The sequence below is a fragment of the Salvelinus fontinalis genome, chromosome 23 (assembly GCF_029448725.1).
Source record: "Salvelinus fontinalis isolate EN_2023a chromosome 23, ASM2944872v1, whole genome shotgun sequence".
Classification (NCBI taxonomy): Eukaryota; Metazoa; Chordata; class Actinopteri; order Salmoniformes; family Salmonidae; genus Salvelinus; species Salvelinus fontinalis.
The window spans coordinates 9,428,528-9,452,245 of record NC_074687.1 but is presented as its reverse complement, the minus strand read 5'-3'; the positions used below and the strand labels follow the sequence as shown (position 1 = coordinate 9,452,245).

Sequence of the window (23,718 nt, the reverse complement as noted above, 5' to 3'; positions counted from 1 at the left end):
ATGGGTCTATCACTTGTGACGGGAGTAGTTACAGAGCTCAAGTTTAGGGCCTGTGGCGTGCGCATGGGGCAGGTTCTTTGGCCTCTGGGTCATCTTAAAACAGAGTTGAACTTGATCCAGCTCCCAGGGTTATTTTGGTCAATGTCAGGCCTGCTGGGAATCTTTCAGATCCAGGCCGAGTTCACTGGAAACTATCCTCCATTGAGATCAGGGCTGGATCTGTCAGAAAGACTAAGATTAGTGAGAGACTAATACTGCTTTCACAATACTGGGCTGGACAGTAGGGGCCATACTGGGCTGGACAGTAGAAGCCATACTGGGCTGGACAAAAGGAGCCATACTGGGTTGGACAGTAGAAGCCATACTGGGCAGGACAGTAGGAGCCATACTGGGCTGGATAGTAGAAGCCATACTGGGCTGGACAGTAGGTAGAGGTACTGGGCTGGACAGTAGGCAGAGGTGCTGGGCTGGAAAGTAGGTAGAGTTACTGGGCTGGACAGTAGGTAGAGGTACTGGGCTGGACAGTAGGTAGAGGTGCTGGGCTGGACAGTAGGTAGAGGTACTGGGCTGGACAGTAGGTAGAGTTACTGGGCTGGACAGTAGGTAGAGGTACTGGGCTGGACAGTAGGTAGAGGTACTGGGCTGGACAGTAGGCAGAGGTGCTGGGCTGGACAGTAGGTAGAGGTACTGGGCTGGACAGTAGGTAGAGGTACTGGGCTGGACAGTAGGTAGAGGTACTGGGCTGGACAGTAGGTAGAGGTACTGGGCTGGACAGTAGGTAGAGTTACTGGGCTGGATAGTAGGTAGAGGTGCTGGGCTGGACAGTAGGTAGAGGTGCTGGGCTGGACAGTAGGTAGAGGTGCTGGGCTGGACAGTAGGTAGAGTTACTGGGCTGGACAGTAGGTAGAGTTACTGGGCTGGACAGTAGGTAGAGGTACTGGGCTGGACAGTAGGTAGAGTTACTGGGCTGGACAGTAGGTAGAGTTACTGGGCTGGACAGTAGGTAGAGGTGCTGGGCTGGACAGTAGGTAGAGGTACTGGGCTGGACAGTAGGTAGAGGTACTGGGCCGGACAGTAGGTAGAGTTACTGGGCTGGACAGTAGGTAGAGGTGCTGGGCTGGACAGTAGGTAGAGGTGCTGGGCTGGACAGTAGGTAGAGGTGCTGGGCTGGACAGTAGGTAGAGTTACTGGGCTGGACAGTAGGTAGAGTTACTGGGCTGGACAGTAGGTAGAGGTACTGGGCTGGACAGTAGGTAGAGGTACTGGGCTGGACAGTAGGTAGAGGTACTGGGCTGGACAGTAGGTAGAGGTACTGGGCTGGACAGTAGGTAGAGGTACTGGGCTGGACAGTAGGTAGAGTAACTGGGCTGGACAGTAGGTAGAGGTACTGGGCTGGACAGTAGGTAGAGTTACTGGGCTGGACAGTAGGTAGAGGTACTGGGCTGGACAGTAGGTAGAGGTACTGGGCTGGACAGTAGGTAGAGGTGCTGGGCTGGACAGTAGGTAGATTTACTGGGCTGGACAGTAGGTAGAGTTACTGGGCTGGACAGTAGGTAGAGGTACTGGGCTGGACAGTAGGTAGAGTTACTGGGCTGGACAGTAGGTAGAGTTTTTTATTTTTTTTATTTATTTTTATTTCACCTTTATTTAACCAGTTCGGCCAGTTGAGAACAAGTTCTCATTTACCACTGCGACCTGGCCAAGATGAAGCAAAGCAGTGCGACATAAACAATAACACAATAAAAAAAAATCTATGTACAGTGTGTGCAAATGTAGTAAGGTTAGGGAGGTAAGGCAATAATTTGTCCACAGTTGCGAAATAGGGACAATTTAGCATTAACACTGGAGATATAGATGTGCAGATGATGATGTGCAAGTAGAGATCCTGGGGTGCAAAAGAGAAAACATTTCAATTCAAGGGTGGGGATGAGGTAGTTGGGTGTGCTAGTTTACAGATGGGCTGTGTACAGGTAAGCTGCTCTGCTAGCTGATGCTTAAAGTTAGTGAGGGAGTTATAAGTCTCCAGCCAGTAATTTTAGCAATTTGATCCAGTCATTGACAGCAGAGAACTGGAAGGAAAGGCGGCCAAAGAGGTGTTGGCTTTGGGGATGACCATTGAATTATACCTGCTGGAGCACGTGCTACGGGTGGGTTTTGCTATGGTGACCAGTGAGCTGAGATAAGGCGAGGCTTTACCTAGAAAATACTTATAGATGACCTGGAGTCAGTGGATTTGGTGACTAATATGTAGCGGGGGCAAGCCAACGAGAGCATACAGGTTGCAGTGGTGGGTAGGATATTGGGCTTTGGTGACAAACTGGCACTGTGATAGACTACATCCAATTTGCTGAGTTGAGTGTTGGAGTCTATTTTGTAAATGACATCGCCAGAAGTCAAGGATCTGTAGCACAGTCAGTTTTACGAGGGTATGTTTGGCGGCATAAGTGAAGGAGGATTTGTTGCGAAATAGGAAGCCGATTCTAGATTTAATTTTGGATTGGAGATGCTTAATGTGAGTCTGGACTGGACTGGAAGTGGAGATACTGGGCTGAACTGTAGGCTTCGGGTACTGGCCTCCCCTATAGTGAGAATAAGGCAATAGATGGGCTACATAAAAGCCTCCACCAGTTGCATTTGATCCGTTTTTGTTGCACTGAATCAGTTTTACTTTCAGCACCTATAATGATTATGGGAAGATTTGGGAAGGTTAACCTGATCGTTGATTGGTTGGTCCTCAACAAGGCCAACTTCTAGTCTGAGCCCTCATATCCTTCTGTGTTCCTTTAGGAGTCTTGAAATCCCCTTTTTCTTAGCGTAGAATGGAGATGTGAACCTGTGGCTGGTTGTTTGTGTACTGATCTCAGGCATTGGGATGGATTTATGGAGTGACATGGTTAAATTTAGATTGACATGCTAAACTTCAGAGACTACGGAGGGACTGGTCCTCTTCCAGTGGGTTGAGAGGTCCACTCCCACTAGCCTTTTATTTGATTGTTTATAATAGAATTATAGAATAACTTTACATTTCCCAGAGGGTTACCAACTTTGGAGAATGGTATCCCATTAGAAGCTATGATAAAGGGCTAAATACCCAGCATTTAATGCTATCCCATTAGAAGCAAGGCTAAAGGGCTAAATGCCCAGTATTTAATGGTATCCCATTAGAAGCTATGATAAAGGGCTAAAGGCCCAGTATTTAATGGTATCCCATTAGAAGCTATGATAAAGGGCTAAAGGCCCAGTATGTAATGGTATCCCATTAGAAGCTATGATAAAGGGCTAAAGGCCCAGTATGTAATTGATGTCCCGTGGAAGTAAACAAACCACAGATAAGATAGACATCAGATCATAAAGGTTAACAAACAACTTTTCCACAGTGGCATATGTATCCTGAAACGCCCTAACACGGAACCCAAACCGGCTGCGCGCGTGCGCCATCGTGCCCCATCGTGCGCTATCGTGCATACATTTATTTTGTCCCCCTACACCAAACGCGATCACGTCAGGCAGGTTAAAATATCAAAACAAACTCTGAACGAATTACATTAATTTCGGGACAGGCCGAAAGCATTAAACATGTATGGCAATTTAGCTAGTTAGCTTGCACTTGCTAGCTAATTTGTCCTCTTTAGCTAGCTTGCTGTTGCTAGGTAATTTGTCCTGGGATATAAACATTAGGTTGTTATTTTACCTGAAATGCACAAGGACCTCTACTCCGACAATTAATCCACACATAAAACGCCAACCGAATCGTTTCTAGTCATCTCTCCTCCTTCCAGGCGTTTTCATCTTTGAACTTATATGGTGATCGCATCTAAACTTTCATAGTATTACCACGACAACCGGCAAAACAGTTCGTCTTTCAATCACCCATGTGGGTATAACCAATGAGGAGATGGCACGTGGGTACCTGCTTCTATAAACCAATGAGGAGATGGGAGAGGCAGGACTTTCAGCGCGATCTGCGTCAGAAATAGAAAGGAGTTCTATTTTAGCCCTTGGCATCGCAGACGCTCGTTGGCGCGCGTGAGCAGTGTGGGTGCAATAATTGAATAACATGGATTTCTAAATGTATTTTGTGACGCTCGCGCACGCGACGTGTCCGGTCTGGTCAGCATGATAGTGATGCATGTCAGTGTAATCACTAGACAAGCACTGCACGGCGTACTTACCCACTGCACTTGACTACATCTGAGCATCAAATGAACCATTCAAATGTGCTCCAAGTAGAAGCTATAGTTTTTTCTACAGGCTACTGCTTCAGGTTTCTTTAACTTAATTAATGAGACTAATGCTATGCAGGTTAGGCTATTTAAACTAGCCTATACCGTAACTCAAGACTACATTGAAATCATACCCCTGTTATCAACTCTACAGGTGCTGTGTATGGTGGTGCTCATCGTTGTATTGATACCCATGTATTTACAGTGCATTTGGAAATTGTTTTTCCACATTTTGTTACGTTTCAGCCTTATTCTAAAATTTATTAAATTGTTTTCCCCCCCCTCATCAATCTACACACAATACCCCATAATGACAAAGCAAAAACAGGTTTTTTGAAATGTTTGCAAATGTCTATACATGTTTTTATTAAATATCACATTTACATAATTATTCAGACCCTTTACTCACTAATTTCTTGAAGCACCTTTGGCAGCGATTACTCTTCTTGGATATGTCGCTACAAGCTTGGCACACCTGTATTTGGGGAGTTTCTCCCATTCTCTGCAGATCCTCTCAAGCTCTGTCAGGTTGAATGGGAGCGTCGATGCAGAGCTATTTTCAGGTCTCTCCGGGTTCAAGTCTGGGCTCTGGCTGGGCCACTCAAGGACATTCAGAGACTTGTCCCGAAGCCACTCCTACGTTGTCTTGGCTGTGTGCTTAGGGTCGTTGTCTTGTTGGAAGGTAAACCTTCGCCCCAGTCTGAGGTCCTGACTGCTCTGGAGCAGGTTTTCATCAAGGATTACTCTGTACTTTGCTCCGTTCATCTTTCCCTTGATCCTGACTAGTCTCCCAGTTCCTGCTTGTGAAAAACATCCCCACAGCATGATGGTGCCACCACTATGCTTCTTTGTAGGGATGTTGCCATGTTTCCTCCTGATGTGACAGTTGGCATTCAGGCCAGAGAGTTCAATCTTGGTTTCATCAGACCAGAGAATCTTGTTTCTCATGGTCTGAGAATCCTTTGGGTGCCTTTTGACAAACTCCAAGCGGGCTTTCATGTGCCTTTTACTGAGAAGTGGCTTCTGTCTCACCACTCTACCATAAAGGCCTGTTTGGTGGAGTGCTGCAGATATGGTTGTCCTTTTGGAAGGTTCTCCCAGCTCCACAGAGGAACTCTAGAGCTCTGTCAGAGTCACCATCAGCTTCTAGTTCACCTCCCTGACCAAGGACCTTCTCCCCGATTGCTCAGTTTGGCCAGGCGGCCAGCTTTAGGAAGAGTCTTGGTGGTTCCAAATGTCTTCCCTTTAAGAATGATGGAGGTCACTGTGTTCTTGGGGACCTTCAATACTGCAGAAACGTTTTGGTACCCTTCCCCAGATCTGTGCTTCGACACAATCCTGTCTCGGAGCTCCATGGACAATACCTTCGACCTCATGGCTTGGTTTTTGCTCTGATATGCACTGTCAACTGTGGGACCTTAAATAGACAGGCGTGTGTCTTTCCAAATCATGTCCAGTCAATTGAATTTACCACAGGTAGACTCCAATCAAGTTGTAGAAAAATCTCAATGATGATCAATGGAAACAGGATGACCCTGAGCTCAATTTCAAGTCTCATAGCAAAGGGTCTGAATACTTATGTAAATAAGGTATTTCTGTTTTTTATGTGTAATATATTAGCAAACATTTCTAAAAACTTGTTTTTGCTTTGTCAGTATGTGGTATTGTGTGAAGATTGATCTATTAAATCCATTTTAGAATAAAACTGTCATTTATCAAAATGTAGAAGGAGTCAAAGGGTCTGAATACTTTCCGAATGCACTGTGTACCCCTGTATTGATTCCCCTGTATTTTTACAGATGTTTTTAATCCTCTGTGCAACATAGCAAACCTTTGAAACTAGATTATTTCCCGTGTGTGTGTGTGTGTGTGTGTGTGTGTGTGTGTGTGTGTGTGTGTGTGTGTGTGTGTGTGTGTGTGTGTGTGTGTGTGTGTGTGTGTGTGTTTTATTTTCTTTGGTTTTTCTCCTTGTTTTGGTTTTTCCCTTTGTTTAGGAGTTTCCCCTTGTTTTTCCTATTCGCCTGGTAAACAAATTATATAATTACACATTGCTTTGTTCAAGGATGACATGACATTGAAGGCAGCAAACAAAAGTGGTGGGAATAAGTGTTGTACTTTGTTTTCAGGCAAACATTTCAGTTTTTTTTTAAAGTATTAATAAAAAAAAAAAGATAGTTAATGTTGTCGCTTGAGTAATTTAAGATTGTCTTCTCCAAGGCATTACATGTACATGTCATAGAAAATGTAACTTAGTTTAGTCTACCATGACACAAGGGCGACATGTCAACTTTGTCTGTATGGTTGAAATACAAGATGTCAGGCTCTGTCAAATTACATTGCTTTAAATCTCAGAATATCGTTGCTGTATACCTGGATGTTGAAGTATGATTACACGTATTTCTGGTATTTTTTCTAACGGGCATTTCCATTCCTTACTGTCCTGACCGTCCTGACCGTCCTGACCGTCCTGACTCTCCTGAACGTCCTCACTGTTCCGACCGTACTGTCTGTCCTCACTGTCCTGACCGTCCTGACTGTCCTGACCATCCTGACCGTCTTGACTGTCCTGACTGTCCTGACCGTCCTGACCGTCCTGACTCTCCTGAATGTCCTGACTGTCCTGAACGTCCTCACTGTTCCGACCGTCCTGTCTGTCCTCACTGTCCTGACCGTCCTGACTGTCCTGACTGTCCTGACCGTCCTGAACGTCCTGACCGTCCTGACTCTCCTGACCGTCCTGACCGTCCTGACTGTCTCCTGACTGTCCTGACCGTCCTGACTCTCATGAACGTCCTGACTGTCCTGACCGTCCTGACTGTCCTGACCATCCTGACCGTCCTGACTGTCCTGACTGTCCTGACCGTCCTGACTCTCCTGAACGTCCTGACTGTCCTGACCGTCCTGACTCTCCTGACCGTCCTGAACGTCCTGACTCTCCTGACCGTCCTGTCTGTCCTTACGGTCCTGACTCTCCTGACCGTCCTGACTCTCCTGACTGTCCTGACTCTCCTGACCGTCCTGTCTGTCCTTACTGTCCTGACCGTCCCGACCGTCCTGTCTGTCCTTACTGTCCTGACTCTCCTGACTGTCCTGACCGTCCTGACTCTCCTGAACGTCCTGACTGTCCTGACCGTCCTGTCTGTCCTTACTGTCCTGACTCTCCTGACCATCCTGACCGTCCTGACCGTCCTGTCTGTCCTGACTCTCCTGACCGTCCTGGCTGTCCTGACTCTCCTGACCGTCCTGGCTGTCCTGACTCTCCTGACCGCCCTGACTCTCCTGACCATCCTGACTCTCCTGGCTGTCCTGACTCTCCTGACCGTCCTGGCTGTCCTGACTCTCCTGACCGTCCTGACTCTCCTGACCGTCCTGACCGTCCTGGCTGTCCTGACTCTCCTGAACGTCCTGGCTGTCCTGACTCTCCTGACCGTCTTGACTCTCCTGACCGTCCTGATTGTCCTGACCGTCCTGGCTGTCCTGACTGTCCTGACTGTCTCCTGACTGTCCTGACCGTCCTGGCTGACCTTACTTTACTGACTGTGTTGATTGTCCTGGCTGTCCTGACCGTTCTGACTGTGCTGACCGTCCTGACTGTCCTGACCGTCCTGACTATCCTGACCTTGCTGACCACGCTAACTGTTCTATCTGTCCTTATTGTCGTGACTCTCCTTATTTTCCTGACTGTCCTGACTGTCCTGTGCCTCATTTTGCTCTGGGCACAGTCCTGATACTTCAGCAAGGTACATTACATGGCACTTGATACGTTTGCACTTCAATCTCATCAAAATTTCATAATCTCTCTAGTTTTAACCTTCAAAGGTGACTTGTGATTTGGCAAGTCTATTTCATGAAGGGAAAAAAACGAATAAACTTGTTTTCTCTTTACCCTTGCATTTTCTTACAGAAACAGAATTAGCATTTCTGTCAAGTCCATTAATACCATGTTTTTGTAATAACAGAATGCTCTACCATTGTGTGTCCAATAGTCATTTAGTACCAGGGATATCTCCTTGAGACGTCCTCCTTCTCAACGAATGTCCAGAATGCCTTCACTGTTCTTGTCTTAGTTAGCCCTCTAGTGAGGAACACAATGGTGGATATATTCTTGAGTGTGCATGCCAAGCTTTGGGAGGGTTGGCAAACCATCTGCAGGCGGTGTGGGAAGAGACAGAGGCTTGGCATCTGGGTGAGGAGGAGGCTCCTTCACTCCCACTTCCAGTGCCAATATGAAGCCTCTTCTATTGCCCCAACATAAGTGTCTGCTTTATACTGCATGCTCCTGTGTTTATCTGCTGTTTTACACAACTGGGTCAGATGTTCTTTCTATATGATAGTTGTTTATTCATAACATTCATGCCTAACACGTTTGGTTACTTGCGTGTCTACTTGTAAAACGTCTCCTTCCTAGAGTCTGTGTGGGTTTTTTATTGTTTTCCCTGACATCTGGTAGTGCCCAAGGCAAACTATCATCCAGCATGATGAGGCCCGTCCATTCTGTCCTGCTAAAATGGATGCCGCCTGAGATGTGAGGCCAGGAAGGTCCATGATCATATGGTATGGATTGCCCAGAGGGTCTGATGCCACAGAGTTATTGCCACAGAGTTATTGCACAGCCCAGAAGACATTTCAATAATGTTCCTAGAAGGTTCTGAGAACATGACAGAACATTTTCTTGTTTGGTCCTCTGCTTCTGGGTTGGTTGTTAGATAATGTCCTGAGACAATGTTCCCTAAATGTAGTCAGGTTTCTTGAAGAAATTAAGCTAATAAGCTCACCATATATTATTGGATGGACATGCATATACTTATATTATATATATATATATATATATATATATTATATATTGTCACGGCTCCTCCTCTGCAGTGCAGGGGGCGGTTCCTCCTGCAGGCAGAGGAGGGTCGTTAGTGATTGGAGCCACCTGGGCTCAGGGTATAAAGCTGTCACTAATCACTCTTGCTCTCTCTCTCTCTCTGCTCCTCCAGGTATGCTCATGATTTGTTTGTTCCTTTTTAGTTTTGCATAGTTTTCACTCAGTCATGTTCACACACACATATTCATGCACCCATGCACTTTACATACAGATACATCCACACCTCATTCCTATTTCTTAGTTTAAGTTAATAGTTTGCTTAATAATAAAGAACACTTCTGAATTGGCCTATACCTGTTGTTCGTGTCCTCTCATTTGTCACAGGCTATGAGCCGGCTTGTGACAATATATATATATATATATTGTCCATTAAAATAACATTGAATTGATCAGAAATACAGTGTAGACATTGTTAATGTTGTAAATGACTATTGTAGCTGATTGGCGTATAGTTGCCCATTATCAGCAACCATCACTCCTGTGTTCCAATGGCATGTTGTGTTAGCTAATCCAAGTTTATCATTTTAAAAGGCAAATTGATCATTAGAAAACCCTTTTGCAATTATGTTAGCACAGCTGAAAACTGTTGTCCTGATTAAAGAAGCATTAAAACTGGCCTTCTTGAGTCTAGTTGAGTATCTGGAGAACCAGCATTTGTGGGTTCGATTACAGACTCAAAATGGCTAGAAACAAAGAACTTTTTTTCTGAAACTCGACAGTCTATTCTTGTTCTGAGAAATTAAGGCTATTCCATGCGAGAAATTGACAAGAAACTGAAAATCTCGTACAACGCTGTGTACTACTCCCTTCACAGAACAGCACAGACTGGCTCTAACCAGAATTGAAATCTGAGTGGGAGGCCCCGGTGCACAACTGAGCAAAAGGACAAGTACATTAGAGTGTCTAGTTTGAGAAACAGACACCTCACAAGTCCTCAACTGGCAGCTTCATTAAAAAGTATCCGTAAAAAACAGCAGTCTCAACATCAACAGTGACGAGACGACTCCGGGATGCTGGCCTTCTAGGCAGAGATGCAAAGAAAAGGCCATATCTCAGACTGGCCAATAAAAATGTAAGATTAAGATGGGCAAAAGAACATAGACACTGGACAGGGGAACTTTGCCTAGAAGGCCAGCATCCCATAGTCGCCACTTCACTGTTGACGTTGAGACTGGTGTTTAACAATGTCTACACTGTATTTCTGATCAATTTGATGTTATTTTAATTGATGAAAAATGTGCTTTTCTTTCAAAAACAAGGACATTTCTAAGTGACCCCAAACTTTTGAATGGTAGTGTATATATACAGTACCCATCAAAAGTTTGGACACACCTACTCATTCAAGGGTTTTTCTTAATTTGTGCTATTTTCTACATTGTAGAATAATATTGAAGACATCAAAACTATCTATGGAACACATATGGTAAATATGTTAACCAAAAAAGTGTTCTTCAAAGTAGCCTTGATGACAGCTTTGCACGCTCTTGGCATTCTCTCAACCAGCTTTACGAGGTAGTCACCTAGAATGCATTTCAATTAACAGGTGTGCCTTGTTGTAAGTTAATTTGTGCCATTTCTTTCCTTCTTAATGCGTTTGAGACAATCCGTTGTGTTGTGACAAGGTAGGGGTGATCTTTGGTTCCGACCAGAGACATTCTAGGAACCAAAGGTCATTACCCATCAAGAGACATTCTAGCAAACAATGATTGCTAATTTGCTATCCCTTTGCAACCAAAGTTCCCCATTGCTCCTAGACATAGAGTTCAATATAGTTAATTATGACATTACAGATGGGTCTAACAAAAAATTGTCTTTGAATGGTGTTTTGCCGAACGCATTCCCTTGACATGAACACAGGGCTTCTTAGCAGGTCTTAAAAACAGCATATGCAAATAAACACAGCCCAGCTGGATAATATGAACTGCTCTCCATAAAGTTTGATTCAAATTCATTCAAACACATCATCTACCACCGGCAATCCTTATATCGGTTGCCCAAAAAAGTGTTTCATGGTCGCAGCTGATAATGCCTGTGCACTCAACCACCTGTTGCCTTGAATTACGGTATCTCGTGTAGGAAAGAGTGCCGTACGTCATTCACCTGCACACTATCAGAAGAAAATGAAAAAACCTTTTCATCAAAGTCCATGCTTGTGTCAAAGATAAGGTGACACTTCTCTTTGTACTGCAGTGAAGGAAAACCTGATAGCTTACTCTCTACTAAGCTTCTCCAATGAGTATGTTTTTTTTGTCCTGGCCCTGTATTCATAAAATGTATCAGAGTAGGAATGCGGACCTCGGTACAGTTTTGCCTTTTAGATTATAATAAATTAACTGTGATGTCCTGATCCTAAATCTGCACTCCGTCTCTGAGGCTCTTTATGAATATAGGCCCAGGAGTAGGTTTATTCTGGGTTATTCCAGACCTAAATGCAACCAGAAGCCTGTCAGTCCTCCCCTAGTTCCCATGTGACATCTGCCACTAGTTTAATGTTTAAAAGCTGCATGTTGACTGCAGCACTGACCAATGAGACAACCTCCTCCCTCTCTCCCCAACGATCCTTCCTACACAGTTGTTGAACTCAATGTTAAAACTTGTGAATCGTGAAGTCATTTGAACTATGTGAAGCATAAAATACACCCACCTGTAGTGAATACTGCATGATTTCACAAAGAAAGATTAAAAAAACTAACGATATTTTGCCAGCAGTGTTTTTGTTCTTACGTACACACACAGCTCTTATCTAGGTGCTCCAGTTGCCATTTTACTATTTGAATTTCTTAAACAGTATTGGGAATTATGTAAGCATTCTATCTGGCCAATGTCTATGTTTGTGTCCTTGCGATTGGTCTATGTTTGGTGTGCTATTGACCAATAAATGTAATCGCAGCGGCTCATATTGTGAGAAAAAGAGTGCAATGTTTGAGAGTTCTCTAAATTGTCAAATAAATGGCTTTTCTAAATGCCATTCAGAGGAACTTGGAAAGGATGGGGCGTAAACATCCTGTGAGGGCAGTAGGATGTTTACAACACACAACCGTATTGATGGACAATGGAGTTGATAAGCAAAGGCTACTCGCTCGCTGGATCGTTCCTTTGTTTGCTTCTGGCGGCGGGCGAGAACTCACAGCTTTTCTGCATATTTCTCAGCGAACTCTCTGGGCCTTTAGATGTAGAAGAAGTAAGTTTGTTTCATGACAAAGGCCTTGTGACTAACCTCTTTCCTGGCCTACTACTCTGACGTACATACTGTACAAGACAAACATAAATAAGTAGATAAATAACCAACCCGATACTTGCTGAGGCCCTTCCCTGTGGGCCGCGTTTCAGACAGAAAATACATCCTGTTGCAGCTAAAGATGTAGTGGATTGAAAGGACACGGTTGGATACTCCACACGATTAAATCATCTTTACTGTTTCATTTTATTACAATAGAATTGATTCTGCAATGAACATTTCACCCTATTTAATACATCCTGGCAACTTGAAGAAAAAACACTTTATATCGGAGTTGTCTCAAGATGACTATGCATATTTATGGCATGAGGCTAGTAGCATAGCATCTCTCTATTTTGAATACGGGCGGTTGACATCAACAACACTCATCAGACTCATCAACAACACTCCTTCCAGACTCATACTAAATATCTCCAATCCAAAATCAAATCAAGAATCGGCTTTCTATTTCGCAACAAAGCCTCCTTCACTCACGCCGCCAAACTTACCCTAGTAAAACTGACTATCCTACCGATCCTCAACTTCGGCGATGTCATCTACAAAATAGCTGCCAATACTCTACTCAGCAAACTAGATGCAGTTTATCACAGTGCCATCCGTTTTGTTACTAAAACACCTTATACCACCCAGCACTGCGACCTGTATGCTCTAGTCGGCTGGCCCTCGCTACATATTCGTCGCCAGACCCACTGGCTCCAGGTCATCTATAAGTCCATGCTAGGTAAAGCTCCGCCTTATCTCAGCTCACTGGTCACGATAACAACACCCACCGGTAGCACGCTCTCCAGCAGGTATATCTCACTGATCATCCCAGAAGCCAACCCCTCATTTGGCCACCTTTCCTTCCAGTTCTCTGCTGCCTGTGACTGGAACGAATTGCAAAAATCGCTGAAGTTGGAGACTTTTATTTCCCTCACCAACTTTAAACTTCTGCTTTCTGAGCAGCTAACCGATCGCTGCAGCTGTACATAGTCATCTGTAAACAGCCCACCCAATTTACCTAACTCATCCCCTTACTGTTTTTATTTATTTACTTTTCTGCTCTTTTGCACACCAGTATCTCTACTTGCACATTATCATCTGATGATTTATCACTCCAGTGTTAATCTGCTAAATTGTAATTATTTGCTCCTATGGCCTATTTATTGCCTACCTCCTCATGCCTTTTGCACACAATGTATATAGACTCATTTTTTATTATTATTTAATTTTTTCCTACTGTGTTATTGACTTGTTTATTGTTTACTCCATGTGTAACTCTGTGTTTTTGTCTGCTCACACTGCTTTGCTTTATCTTGGCCAGGTCGCAGTTGTAAATGAGAACTTGTTCTCAACTAGCCTACCTGGTTAAATAAAGGTGAAATAAAAAATAAAATAAAATCGAACATTCAAAAAAGGATTACAAAGATGAGATCTATCCACCAATCCAAAGAAAAGATAGGCGGGAGCTAGACAGCCCATTGTTAGGGTGGAGAGACATGTATCTTGTCAGTATATCCATCATCTTTGTGTTCCTCCATTTGTCTTATAGTGTGCAGCGCCAGACATAGGGTATTGTGGCTATTTCCATAGCAAATAATAGCTGTAGTCCATGGCAACATGATTGATAGGTAGGGCTGGGTGGTCCTCCTAAAGCACTTTACTTTTTCCTGTGGGTTGTATTTGTACTTTTAGATTTACTATAAACATTAAATCATTCTGAAAATATATTCCTCATCTCAATCTCGAACAATCCTTTCAATGTCTTACAAAGTGATATATCGTTAGGATTGTTAACGTCATGGTAATTCGTCTTGAAAATATACAACAATTGAAGATATTTTGTGAATGTCCAGATTACAACAACAATGAAATGGGAATGGCTTTTGCAGATATTGTCTTTCACAGGAAAAAGTTTCACAGCCACTTTTCACATAGAGCTAAGTATTTCTCTATTGGTATCTTAAGATGGTTTGCTGATAAGATAACACATTTCTACAAACCCCTGAGTCGATACCCCAGAGGGCAAAACTGGTTGACTTCATTTTAATCAGTTTTGTCAAGTTTTACCCACTGGGATGTGTATCATGAAGTAGCACTGCATATCTAAATCCTATCCAAATAAACCATGGATGAATTCTGTAATATGTTTTAAGCCGAATTCTGTAATATGTTTTAAGCCTATGTTGTCATTGGACAGATCCATCCTTGACTGTAATCTCAGTTTGTAAAAGGCTGGAGTCAGCCGTTCCAATACAGCTGGGGGATTTGGCAGCGAGGACCATTAGCTTGTGACAGTACAGCTGATAGTTTCCGGTCTGTTTCCAATTTGCACGTTGCCATAATGTTTTACAAATCCAGTTCCAGCGTTCCCCCGGTGTAATGGGGTTTTAACTCAAAGCACAGTTGGGAGGCTGGCATTCATTCCCCTGGCTTGGATCTAGATAGCATAGCGCAGGATGAAGTGAAGTTACCCATGTTCATGATTGTTGGGCTCTGAGGCAGAGGTATGATGTAGGATCTTAATTTGAGCCAGTTTGCTACAGCAGGAAAAGAATACTGCAGCAACTGGAAATCTGAATAATTAGGTGGATTGTAATTAATGGATTGTGGGGGTTGATACGTTTTTCGTAAGGGAAAATCAAGTCTGACATTTCAAAGTGAAAATGAGAAATTTCAGAATCCTTTTTAAACCTCAAATACACTATGAGTTTTACATTTCCTACATTGCAGGAAAGTTCTGCAGGTTAGCTTTTTTCATCATGAATGTTTTTCTGGAGGCAGCTCTGCAGGCTAGTCACTATCTAGCACAGCCACAAAGTCATAAAATCTGGTTTTACACAATACTAAACACTAACCTTAACCAGACTGCAAAACTAATTCCTAACCCTAATGTTAAATTGAGACCAAAAAGCTCATTTTTGTTTTCATACATTTTTACAAAAGGCCCTATGGCCAATTTTGACTTTGCAGCTGGCCTATCTCGGAAGTCAGCTGTATCAATGAGTCAGAGGACAAATCGTTTGACTGACGACCTAAGTCAGCTTGCAGATGCCTATCCATCTACAAGGAGTTGCTAGACCGCGATGAGCCAAGGAAAGCCCCTAGAAAGCCCCTGGCTAGACCAGTATGAACAACCGAGAGAAAAACATTGCTGTTTGTGTTCAAGAACTTCCAGCCGGGGGGCCTCCCTATGGGGCTCCCGGTCACGACCGGCTGTGATCAAACCCCAGGCTGGAGTGGCGCCTCATCACTGCCTTAGAACACTGCTCCACTCGGGAGGCCCCCCTGGCTGGATGTTCTTGAATACAAACAGTCATGTTTTTCTCTCAGCTGTATGTCCTATTCTCCTGGCTCAATTGCCTTCCAGTTTAATTGAATTAGCCATGCAACTTGAAGGATAAAAATGTCCTACTCCTTTAGGCCATTAAGTGTATTTCAGTTCACTTAACCCGTCCACTCAAGTAGCACAGCTCCCCTTCCACAAACATATTGTCACGCCCTGACCTTAGAGAGCCTTTTTATGTCTCTATTTAGTTTGGTATGGGTGTGATTTGGGGTGCGTATTCTATGTTCTTTAGTTCTATTATTTGTATTTCTATGTTTTGGCCAGGTAGGGTTCTCAATCAGGGACAGCTGTCTATCGTTGTCTCTGATTGAGAACCATACTTAGGTAGCCCTTTTCCCACCTGTCTTTGTGGGATGTTAACTTTGTTTGTGGCACATAGCCCTGACATTTCACGTTGTTTTTGTATTGTTTATTGTTTTTGTCGGCGTCATATAAATAAAGGAATATGTACGCTCACTACGCTGCTCCTTGGTCTACTTCTGTTGACGGCCGTGACACATATTTAGCTAACATATTCTGTTATAACCGTTGTATACACAATGGAGGCTTGTGTGTCAGGAATGCTCTTCACTGCTTTTTCAATAGTTACGTCTGCTAACAGCTATCCAAATAGCAATATTACTGCAAAAATGATGTCAACGTTCAGCCGATGCATCATACGTAACTCTGACTCTGCAAACATGTCTGCATGTCTTGGTAATCAGCTGGATTATTGCTTGTAAGTGCTAGACCAGTATGAACACATATTAAAATGTATGCACTCACTACTGTAAGTTGCTCTGGATAAGAGTGTCTGCTAAATGACGTTTGTGCAGAAATGTAGTCTTATCTAGGCCAATACGGCAACCACATTTGGCTAACAATGAAATTCCAATGATTTTTTTTTTTGAAAAGCAAACATGTTCAACCTGAGGGGCATGTGCACATTTGAATTGTGTCTTCTAAACTACGCACCAGCCGTGCTGCAACCTCAAACCGTTACCATGCTGCTTTAAATGCATAGTCTTCTGTGGCTCTTTCCTGACAAATTCCACAATACTCATACTAAAAGGGACAATCTGTAAGCTTTTCTGTCCAAAGTGTCAGGGCGACGCTTCTAAATCGTGATTCATATACAATAACATCCAAGAGACTGATGTTCTGATGCACCTGACAAAGACTTGTGTCAACTGTATGCATTGGGAATTTCAAAAGGTAATGTTACTGCAAATACTCTACGTGAATTTCAAAATATAAAGAGAGCAATATAAAGACTTTTCTCAAAGATTGTGTGGACAAGCACATGCGTTTTACTGTATATGTCTTCAGCCACAGTGTTGAGCTATATATAAATACATCAGGACTACACCAAGATGAGAAAATGTACAAGAAAAATGCCTCCAAGTCAATAAAGTTTGAACATATTAGAGATCAGGTGTTTTTTCACTGTCCCCAGTGCCCTCTGTACATCCTCTAGGCCAAAAAGAACTGTCCAATAAGAACTGAACTGGAGTACATATGCATGCTCTGTTGCCTTAAGTAATGGTGATGGCACAGCACAGCCCACAGCTGCACTACGGAGCCCATGTGATGTCCGTGGTTGGGAATAATCTGAGGAGGGGGGACAAGAGCGCTCACTTCCTTTGAGAGTTCATTTGATTTAGGTAGAGAGCAAATAGGTGTACATCAGTGGCGGCTCCTCAGAGGAGGACCATCCTCCTTGGTGAATTTCATAAAAATTTTAATTGTAAAGCATTTAAAAAGTTATAATTTTTAGATAAAACCATACGAAATATAATCATATGTCACCAAATAATTGATTAAAACACACTATTTTGCAAATAAGGTCTACAGTAGCCTCAACAGCACTCTGTAGGGTAGCACCATGGTGTAGCCGGAGGACAGCTAGCTTCCGTTCTCCTTTTGGTACACTGATTTCAATACAATACCTAGGAGGCTCATGGTTCTCACCCCCTTCCATAAACTTACAAATGAATTTCTTCCAAAATGAAGGAGAAGCAAGAGAGAAATAGAGAGAGAAAGAGAGAGTGTGTCTATTTTTCCCACTTACTTAGCTAGCAAATGTAGCCAGCTAGTTTAACCTACTGAAACACACAAACAGAGGGATGCTATGTTAGCTAGCTGGCTATGACTATCCAACACAACACTGGAACTCTTCCAAGTCAAGCTTTTTGGTTTGACTAATTTATTGCCCGCGGGGCCCGCCGGTGTAACTGCTTACTGACTGTACATTGTAACGTTACTGCATGATTGTAGCGGGTTTACTAACGTGTTAGTTCTATTAGCTTTGCTGACTATGACGTTACTTTAGCTAATAATGTTGACAACTATGTAGGCAGCGTGTAGCTGTTTGCCGTGGAAGGTTTTTTTTGCCTGGTCACATACACCTGATGTGCATTGAAGTCCACAAGCGAAGGGAAGAGATGAGAGGCGAGCGCATAGATGCGAGAAGGAATACAACGGCAACGACCGCCACTGGTGTATGTGTTTATATTGGAGGGAACGAGTGATGTAAATGTAATGGTGTTGATTGCTGTGATGTTCATGTTAAATGGATGCCCTTTTAAGAGCGCACAAGAGTTATGGGCTGAGGGAGGGAGAAGCAGATTGAGAAACAGGTTTGAGTTATGTGCTGAGGGAGAGAGAACCAGATTGAGAAACAGGAATGAGGGATGTGCTGAGGGAGAGAGAACCAGATTGAGAAACAGGATTGAGTTATGTGCTGAGGGAGAGAGAACCAGATTGAGAAACAGGAATGAGTTATGTGCTGAGGGAGAGAGAACCAGATTGAGAAACAGGATTGAGTTATGTGCTGAGGGAGAGAGAACCAGATTGAGAAACAGGATTGAGTTATGTGCTGAGGGAGAGAGAACCAGATTGAGAAACAGGATTGAGTTATGTGCTGAGGGAGAGAGAACCAGATTGAGAAACAGGATTGAGTTATGTGCTGAGGGAGAGAGAACCAGATTGAGAAACAGGATTGAGTTATGGGCTGAGGGAAAAAACAGAGAGAGAGATAGGATAGAATTCAACAATGTATTGAACTTAGTAGGAAATCATATTTTCCTGCAACGCCACAGGAAAGGGGGATAGCCCTTTGCACAACTGAAGGCATTCAACTGAAATGTGTCTTCCACATTTAACCCAACCCCTCTGAATCAGAGAGGTGCAGGGAGCAGCCTTAATCAACATCCATGTCCGGGGATGAGTTGTTGGCAGTTAACTGCCTTGCTCAATGGCAGAACGGCAGATTTTTTTCAATCTTGCTGGCTCGAGGATTTGAACCAGTGACCTTTCGATTACTGGCCCAACTCTCTTCACTGCTAGACTACCTCCCGTCCCTGTCTGTGTGTTTAGTGTGCTATGTGTGCGTGCGTATGTCACTTGCTAATGATAACCGTCTGCTGGTAGATGGAAAGGCTTTCCCAAAAATCTTCTCAATTAAATGTTAACTACAAAGTAGCCTGTGCCTTCCTGCTAGAATGATATCATGATTATTTGCATCGACCCAGTGGCTATTTGTTTTGCAAACTCTGCTATCAGATGAACAGAAACTCAGCTAACCAAACAACGGTCTTTGGGTGGTGCCCAGTTGAGTTAAAGGGTAATTCAACAATTTTACGATTTTTTTCAGACCTCAAAATGGGTCTCCTGATGTGTTTTAAGCATTGTTGTGGACTTAGAACATCCAATGTTGTTGTTTTTATACAACAAAGTTGTGATTTTGTGAGAGAAAACCTGAAAATACTGGGAAACCCTGTCCAAACCCTCTTCTTACTAAGAAACAGTTAATGGTATAAATAACAATGTAAGTCTGTGTTTCAATGACCTTTTTTTCCTTTCAACAGATCGATAGTCATTAAAGAGGGAGAAATAACCAGAAGAGTGGATCGTTTGATATGCCAAAAAAGAAGATGGATTGTTTTGGGTACTGTTGGATGGTCATCTGTCTCCTACTGGGCACTGCTACTGAGGCAAGAGTTAACTTTCTTTACCCTCTCTTTTGCTCTTTACTCTGTATCTCTATCTGTCGCTCTCTCTGTCACACACACACACACACACACACACACACACACACACACACACACACACACACACACACACACACACACACACACACACACACACACACACACACATACATACATACATACATACATACATACATACATACATACATACATACATACATACATACATACATACATACATACATACATATACAGTGGGGCAAAAAAGTATTTAGTCAGCCACCAATTGTGCAAGTTCTCCCACTTAAAAAGATGAGAGAGGCCTGTAATTTTCATCATAGACTTCAACTATGACAGACAAAATGATTTTTTTTTAAAAACAGAAAATCACATTGTAGGATTTTTTACGAATTTATTTGCAAATTATGGTGGAAAATAAGTATTTGGTCAATAACAAAGGTTTATCTCAATACTTTGTTATATACCCTTTGTTGGCAATGACAGAGGTCAAATGTTTTCTGTAAGTCTTCACAAGGTTTTCACACACTGTTGCTGGTATTTTGGCCCATTCCTCCATGCCACATATGTCAGAGTCAAGGCCCGCGGGCCACATCCGGCCCGCGAGAAGGTTTTTTACGGCCCCTGGGATGATCTTGATTTATTATTAGAACCGGCCCGCAGACCGCAGCAAGCCGGCAGCCCGCAGATCTTTTACACGCACCAATACTACATTTCCCACAATGCAGCGGTGACGCACCGAGCAGTAGGCTGCTTCATTTCAATATTTATTGGCACAGCAGTCGTCAGCATCACAGTAAAATTAACTTTCAGATACCCATCAAAAATGGCAAAACGGAAGGTGGACACTGAGAACCGGGGGTTTCAAACAAGGTGGGAGTCGGAGTATATGTTCACGGAGGTAGCTGGAAAACCTGTGTGTCTTCTGTGTGGAGAAAGTGTGGCGGTACTGAAAGAGTATAATCTGAGACGACATTATGAAACGAAACACGCGGACAAAAACAAGAATATGGACATGGAACAAAGGCTACAAAAGGCAGAGGAATTAAAACGAGGCCTCAAATCTCGACAGGCTCTGTTCAAAAAAGCCAAATCACAAGGCCAGGCTGCTGTCAAGGCCAGTTTTATTTTGGCAGAAGAGATCGCTAAATCAGCCCGGCCATTTACGGAGGGGGATTTCATCAAAAACTGCATGATTAAAGTTTGTGACGAAGTTTGCCCAGAAAAAAGGCAACTCTTTTTAAATGTGAGTCTGAGCAGAAACACCATTGCCGAGAGAGTAGACCAGTTGTCCATCAATCTAAAAGAGCAGCTTGTGAAAAAGGGAAAAGATTTCATTGCATATTCCTTGGCTGTGGATGAGAGCACCGACATTTCTGACATTGCCCAGTTGTCAATTTTCATCCGCGGAGTGGACTCCAGCCTAAGCGTGACAGAGGAGTTTTTGGCTTTACGTCCTATGCATGGCACAACTACGGGGCATGATTTGTATGAAGAGGTGTCAAGATGTGTAAATGAGATGGAGCTGCCTTGGGAAAAACTCGTGGGTTTGACAACCGACGGAGCACCTGCGATGTGTGGACACAGGAGCGGACTGGTGGCGAAGATACGGGAAAAGATGCAAGAGGAAAACGCGACAGGTGAGCTGACAGCTTATCATTGTATCATACACCAGGAAGCGTTGTGCGGTAAAGCCTTGAAAATGGAGCATGTAATGAGCATCATCACGCGCACAGTTAACTTTATCAGAGCCAAAGGTTTGAATCACCGCCAGTTCAAGGCATTTCTGACGGAGTTAGAAACGGAGCATGGTGATTTGCCTTATCACACAGAGGTGCGATGGCTAAGCCAGGGAAAGGTGCTTCAAAGATGTTTCGAGCTTCGTGAGGAGATTTGTCTGTTCTTGGACAGCAAAGGGAAAGACACAACACAACTCCGAGACGAAATGTTTCTGTGTGAAATGGCTTTTCTGTGTGACATTACGAGTCATCTGAATGCAATGAACTTGCAGCTGCAGGGTCGGGATCATGTCATCTCTGATATGTACAGTACAGTGAAGGCATTTAAAACCAAACTGACTCTGTGGGAGACGCAGATGCGGAAAGAAAATTTGAGCCACTTTCCCAGCTGCCAGACCATGAAAGAGAAGCTCTCTACCAGTGCGTTCCCGAGCGCACAGTTGGCTGATAAAATAGGTATGCTTGCCGCTGACTTTCGACGCCGATTTGCTGACTTTGAAGCACAAAAAAGCAGGTTGGAACTGCTCGGTAACCCATTTGCTGTTGACGTGGAAAGCTCACCACCAAACCTCCAAATGGAGTTGATTGACCTCCAATGCAATGATGCACTGAGGGCAAAATATGCGTCAGTGGGTGCTGCGGAGTTCGCCCGTTTCCTCCCCGACACAATGCCCCAGCTGCGCATCCAGGCTGCTCAAACGTTGTCTATGTTTGGCAGCACATACCTGTGTGAACAACTGTTTTCTTTGATGAACCTGAACAAAACATCACACAGAAGTCGACTTACTGCTGAACACCTCCACTCAATTCTGAGGATTTCCTCAGCTCAGAGCCTTACCCCGAACATTGATGAACTTGTGGAAAAGATGGGACACCACCAAGTATCACCCTCAACCTCAAACAAGTGAACATTACTGTGCAATCACATATTTAGAGTTTTTACTCAGTTCAAGTTTAAAAGTTCAAGTTTAATATTTGTTTTCACTGCATGTTACTTCTCCTTAAACAAAGTGTTGTTTTTGATTAATAGATTTTTGCACTTTATTTTATTGTATTTCAATCCAATTATATTTTAAAAATATTTCAGTTGAGTGGATGATAGAAAATTGCTATTATTGTTTTTTTCTTTGAAGTAAATTTAGCCCATGTCACGATCGTGTGGCGGATTAACGGACCAAAATGCAGCTCTTGGAAAATAAGCCATCTTCTTTTATTAAACAACACGAAGATGAACACGACACAAAAACACTTTAACAAAACAACAAAACGACCGTGAAGCTACAAACGTTGTGCACAAACTTACAGGCTACTAACGTTCTTACATAGACAATTACCCACAATCAATGAGAGCCTATGGCTACCCTAAATAAGGCTCCCAATCAGAGACAACCGAAATCAGCTGTCTCTAATTGGGAACTCATTCAGGTAACCATAGACTCTCCTAGATAACTAACCAACATAGACAACTCTAGACATATACACTCAACACAAAACCATCTACTACACCCCATAACCCCTTTACCAAATAAACACCCAAAACCAACAAAACATAAACATTCCCCATGTCACACCCTGACCTAACTAAAATAATAAAGAAAACAAAGAATAATAAGGCCAGGGCGTGACATAACCCCCCCCTTGAGGCGCGAACTCCGGGCGCACCATACACAGTCTAGGGGAGGGTCTGGGTGGGCTCCCCTCCACGGTGGCGGCTCCGGCTCTGGTCGTAGTCCCCACGTCACCACAGTACCTAACCACCTCCTAGGCCTCCTCCAAACGACCCCCCTCCACATTAACCCCATTGTATTAAGGGGCAGTTCCGGACTAAGGGACAGCTCCGGACTAAGGTCCAGTACCAGGGTAAGGGGCAGTACCAGGATCAGGGGCAGTACCAGGGTAAGGGGCAGTACCAGGGTAAGGGGCAGCACCAGGGTAAGGGGCAGCACCAGGGTAAGGGGCAGCTCCGGACTGAAGAATGGCAGCTCCGGACTGAGGGACTGCAGCTCCGGACTGAGGGATGGCCCATGGCTGGCTGACGGATCTGGCTGCTCATGGCTAGCTGACGGATCTGGCTGCTCATGGCTAGCTGACGGATCTGGCTGCTCATGGCTAGCTGACGGATCTGGCTGCTCATGGCTAGCTGACGGATCTGGCTGCTCATGGCTAGCTGACGGATCTGGCTGCTCATGGCTAGCTGACGGATCTGGCTGCTCATGGCTGGCTGACGGATCTGGCTGCTCATGGCTGGCTGACGGATCTGGCTGCTCATGGCTAGCTGACGGATCTGGCTGCTCATGGCTGGCTGACTGATCTGGCTGCTCCTGTCTG

At 43.8% G+C, this 23,718-nt stretch overlaps 2 protein-coding genes across 2 annotated transcripts in view; both read left to right on the top strand.

The window, feature by feature from the left end:
• LOC129820827 (calcitonin gene-related peptide type 1 receptor-like) overlaps positions 1-23,718 on the top strand; it is a 48,783-nt gene that overhangs the window by 5,282 nt on the left and 19,783 nt on the right. The window contains exon 2 of the mRNA XM_055877827.1: positions 19,511-19,636. Coding sequence (XP_055733802.1) covers positions 19,562-19,636 — 75 coding nt within the window. The 5' untranslated portion in view covers positions 19,511-19,561. The remainder of the gene's footprint in view (positions 1-19,510; positions 19,637-23,718) is intronic.
• LOC129820826 (general transcription factor II-I repeat domain-containing protein 2-like) lies at positions 20,418-23,443 on the top strand. Its single transcript, XM_055877826.1, has one exon. It carries the CDS (start codon positions 20,478-20,480, stop codon positions 22,296-22,298), a length of 1,821 nt encoding a protein of 606 aa, XP_055733801.1. The 5' UTR covers positions 20,418-20,477; the 3' UTR covers positions 22,299-23,443.

Coding starts and splice junctions, on each gene's coding strand:
- LOC129820826 (XM_055877826.1), top strand. CDS start 20,478: ATGGCAAAACGGAAGGTGGACACTGAGAACCGGGGGTTTCAAACAAGG.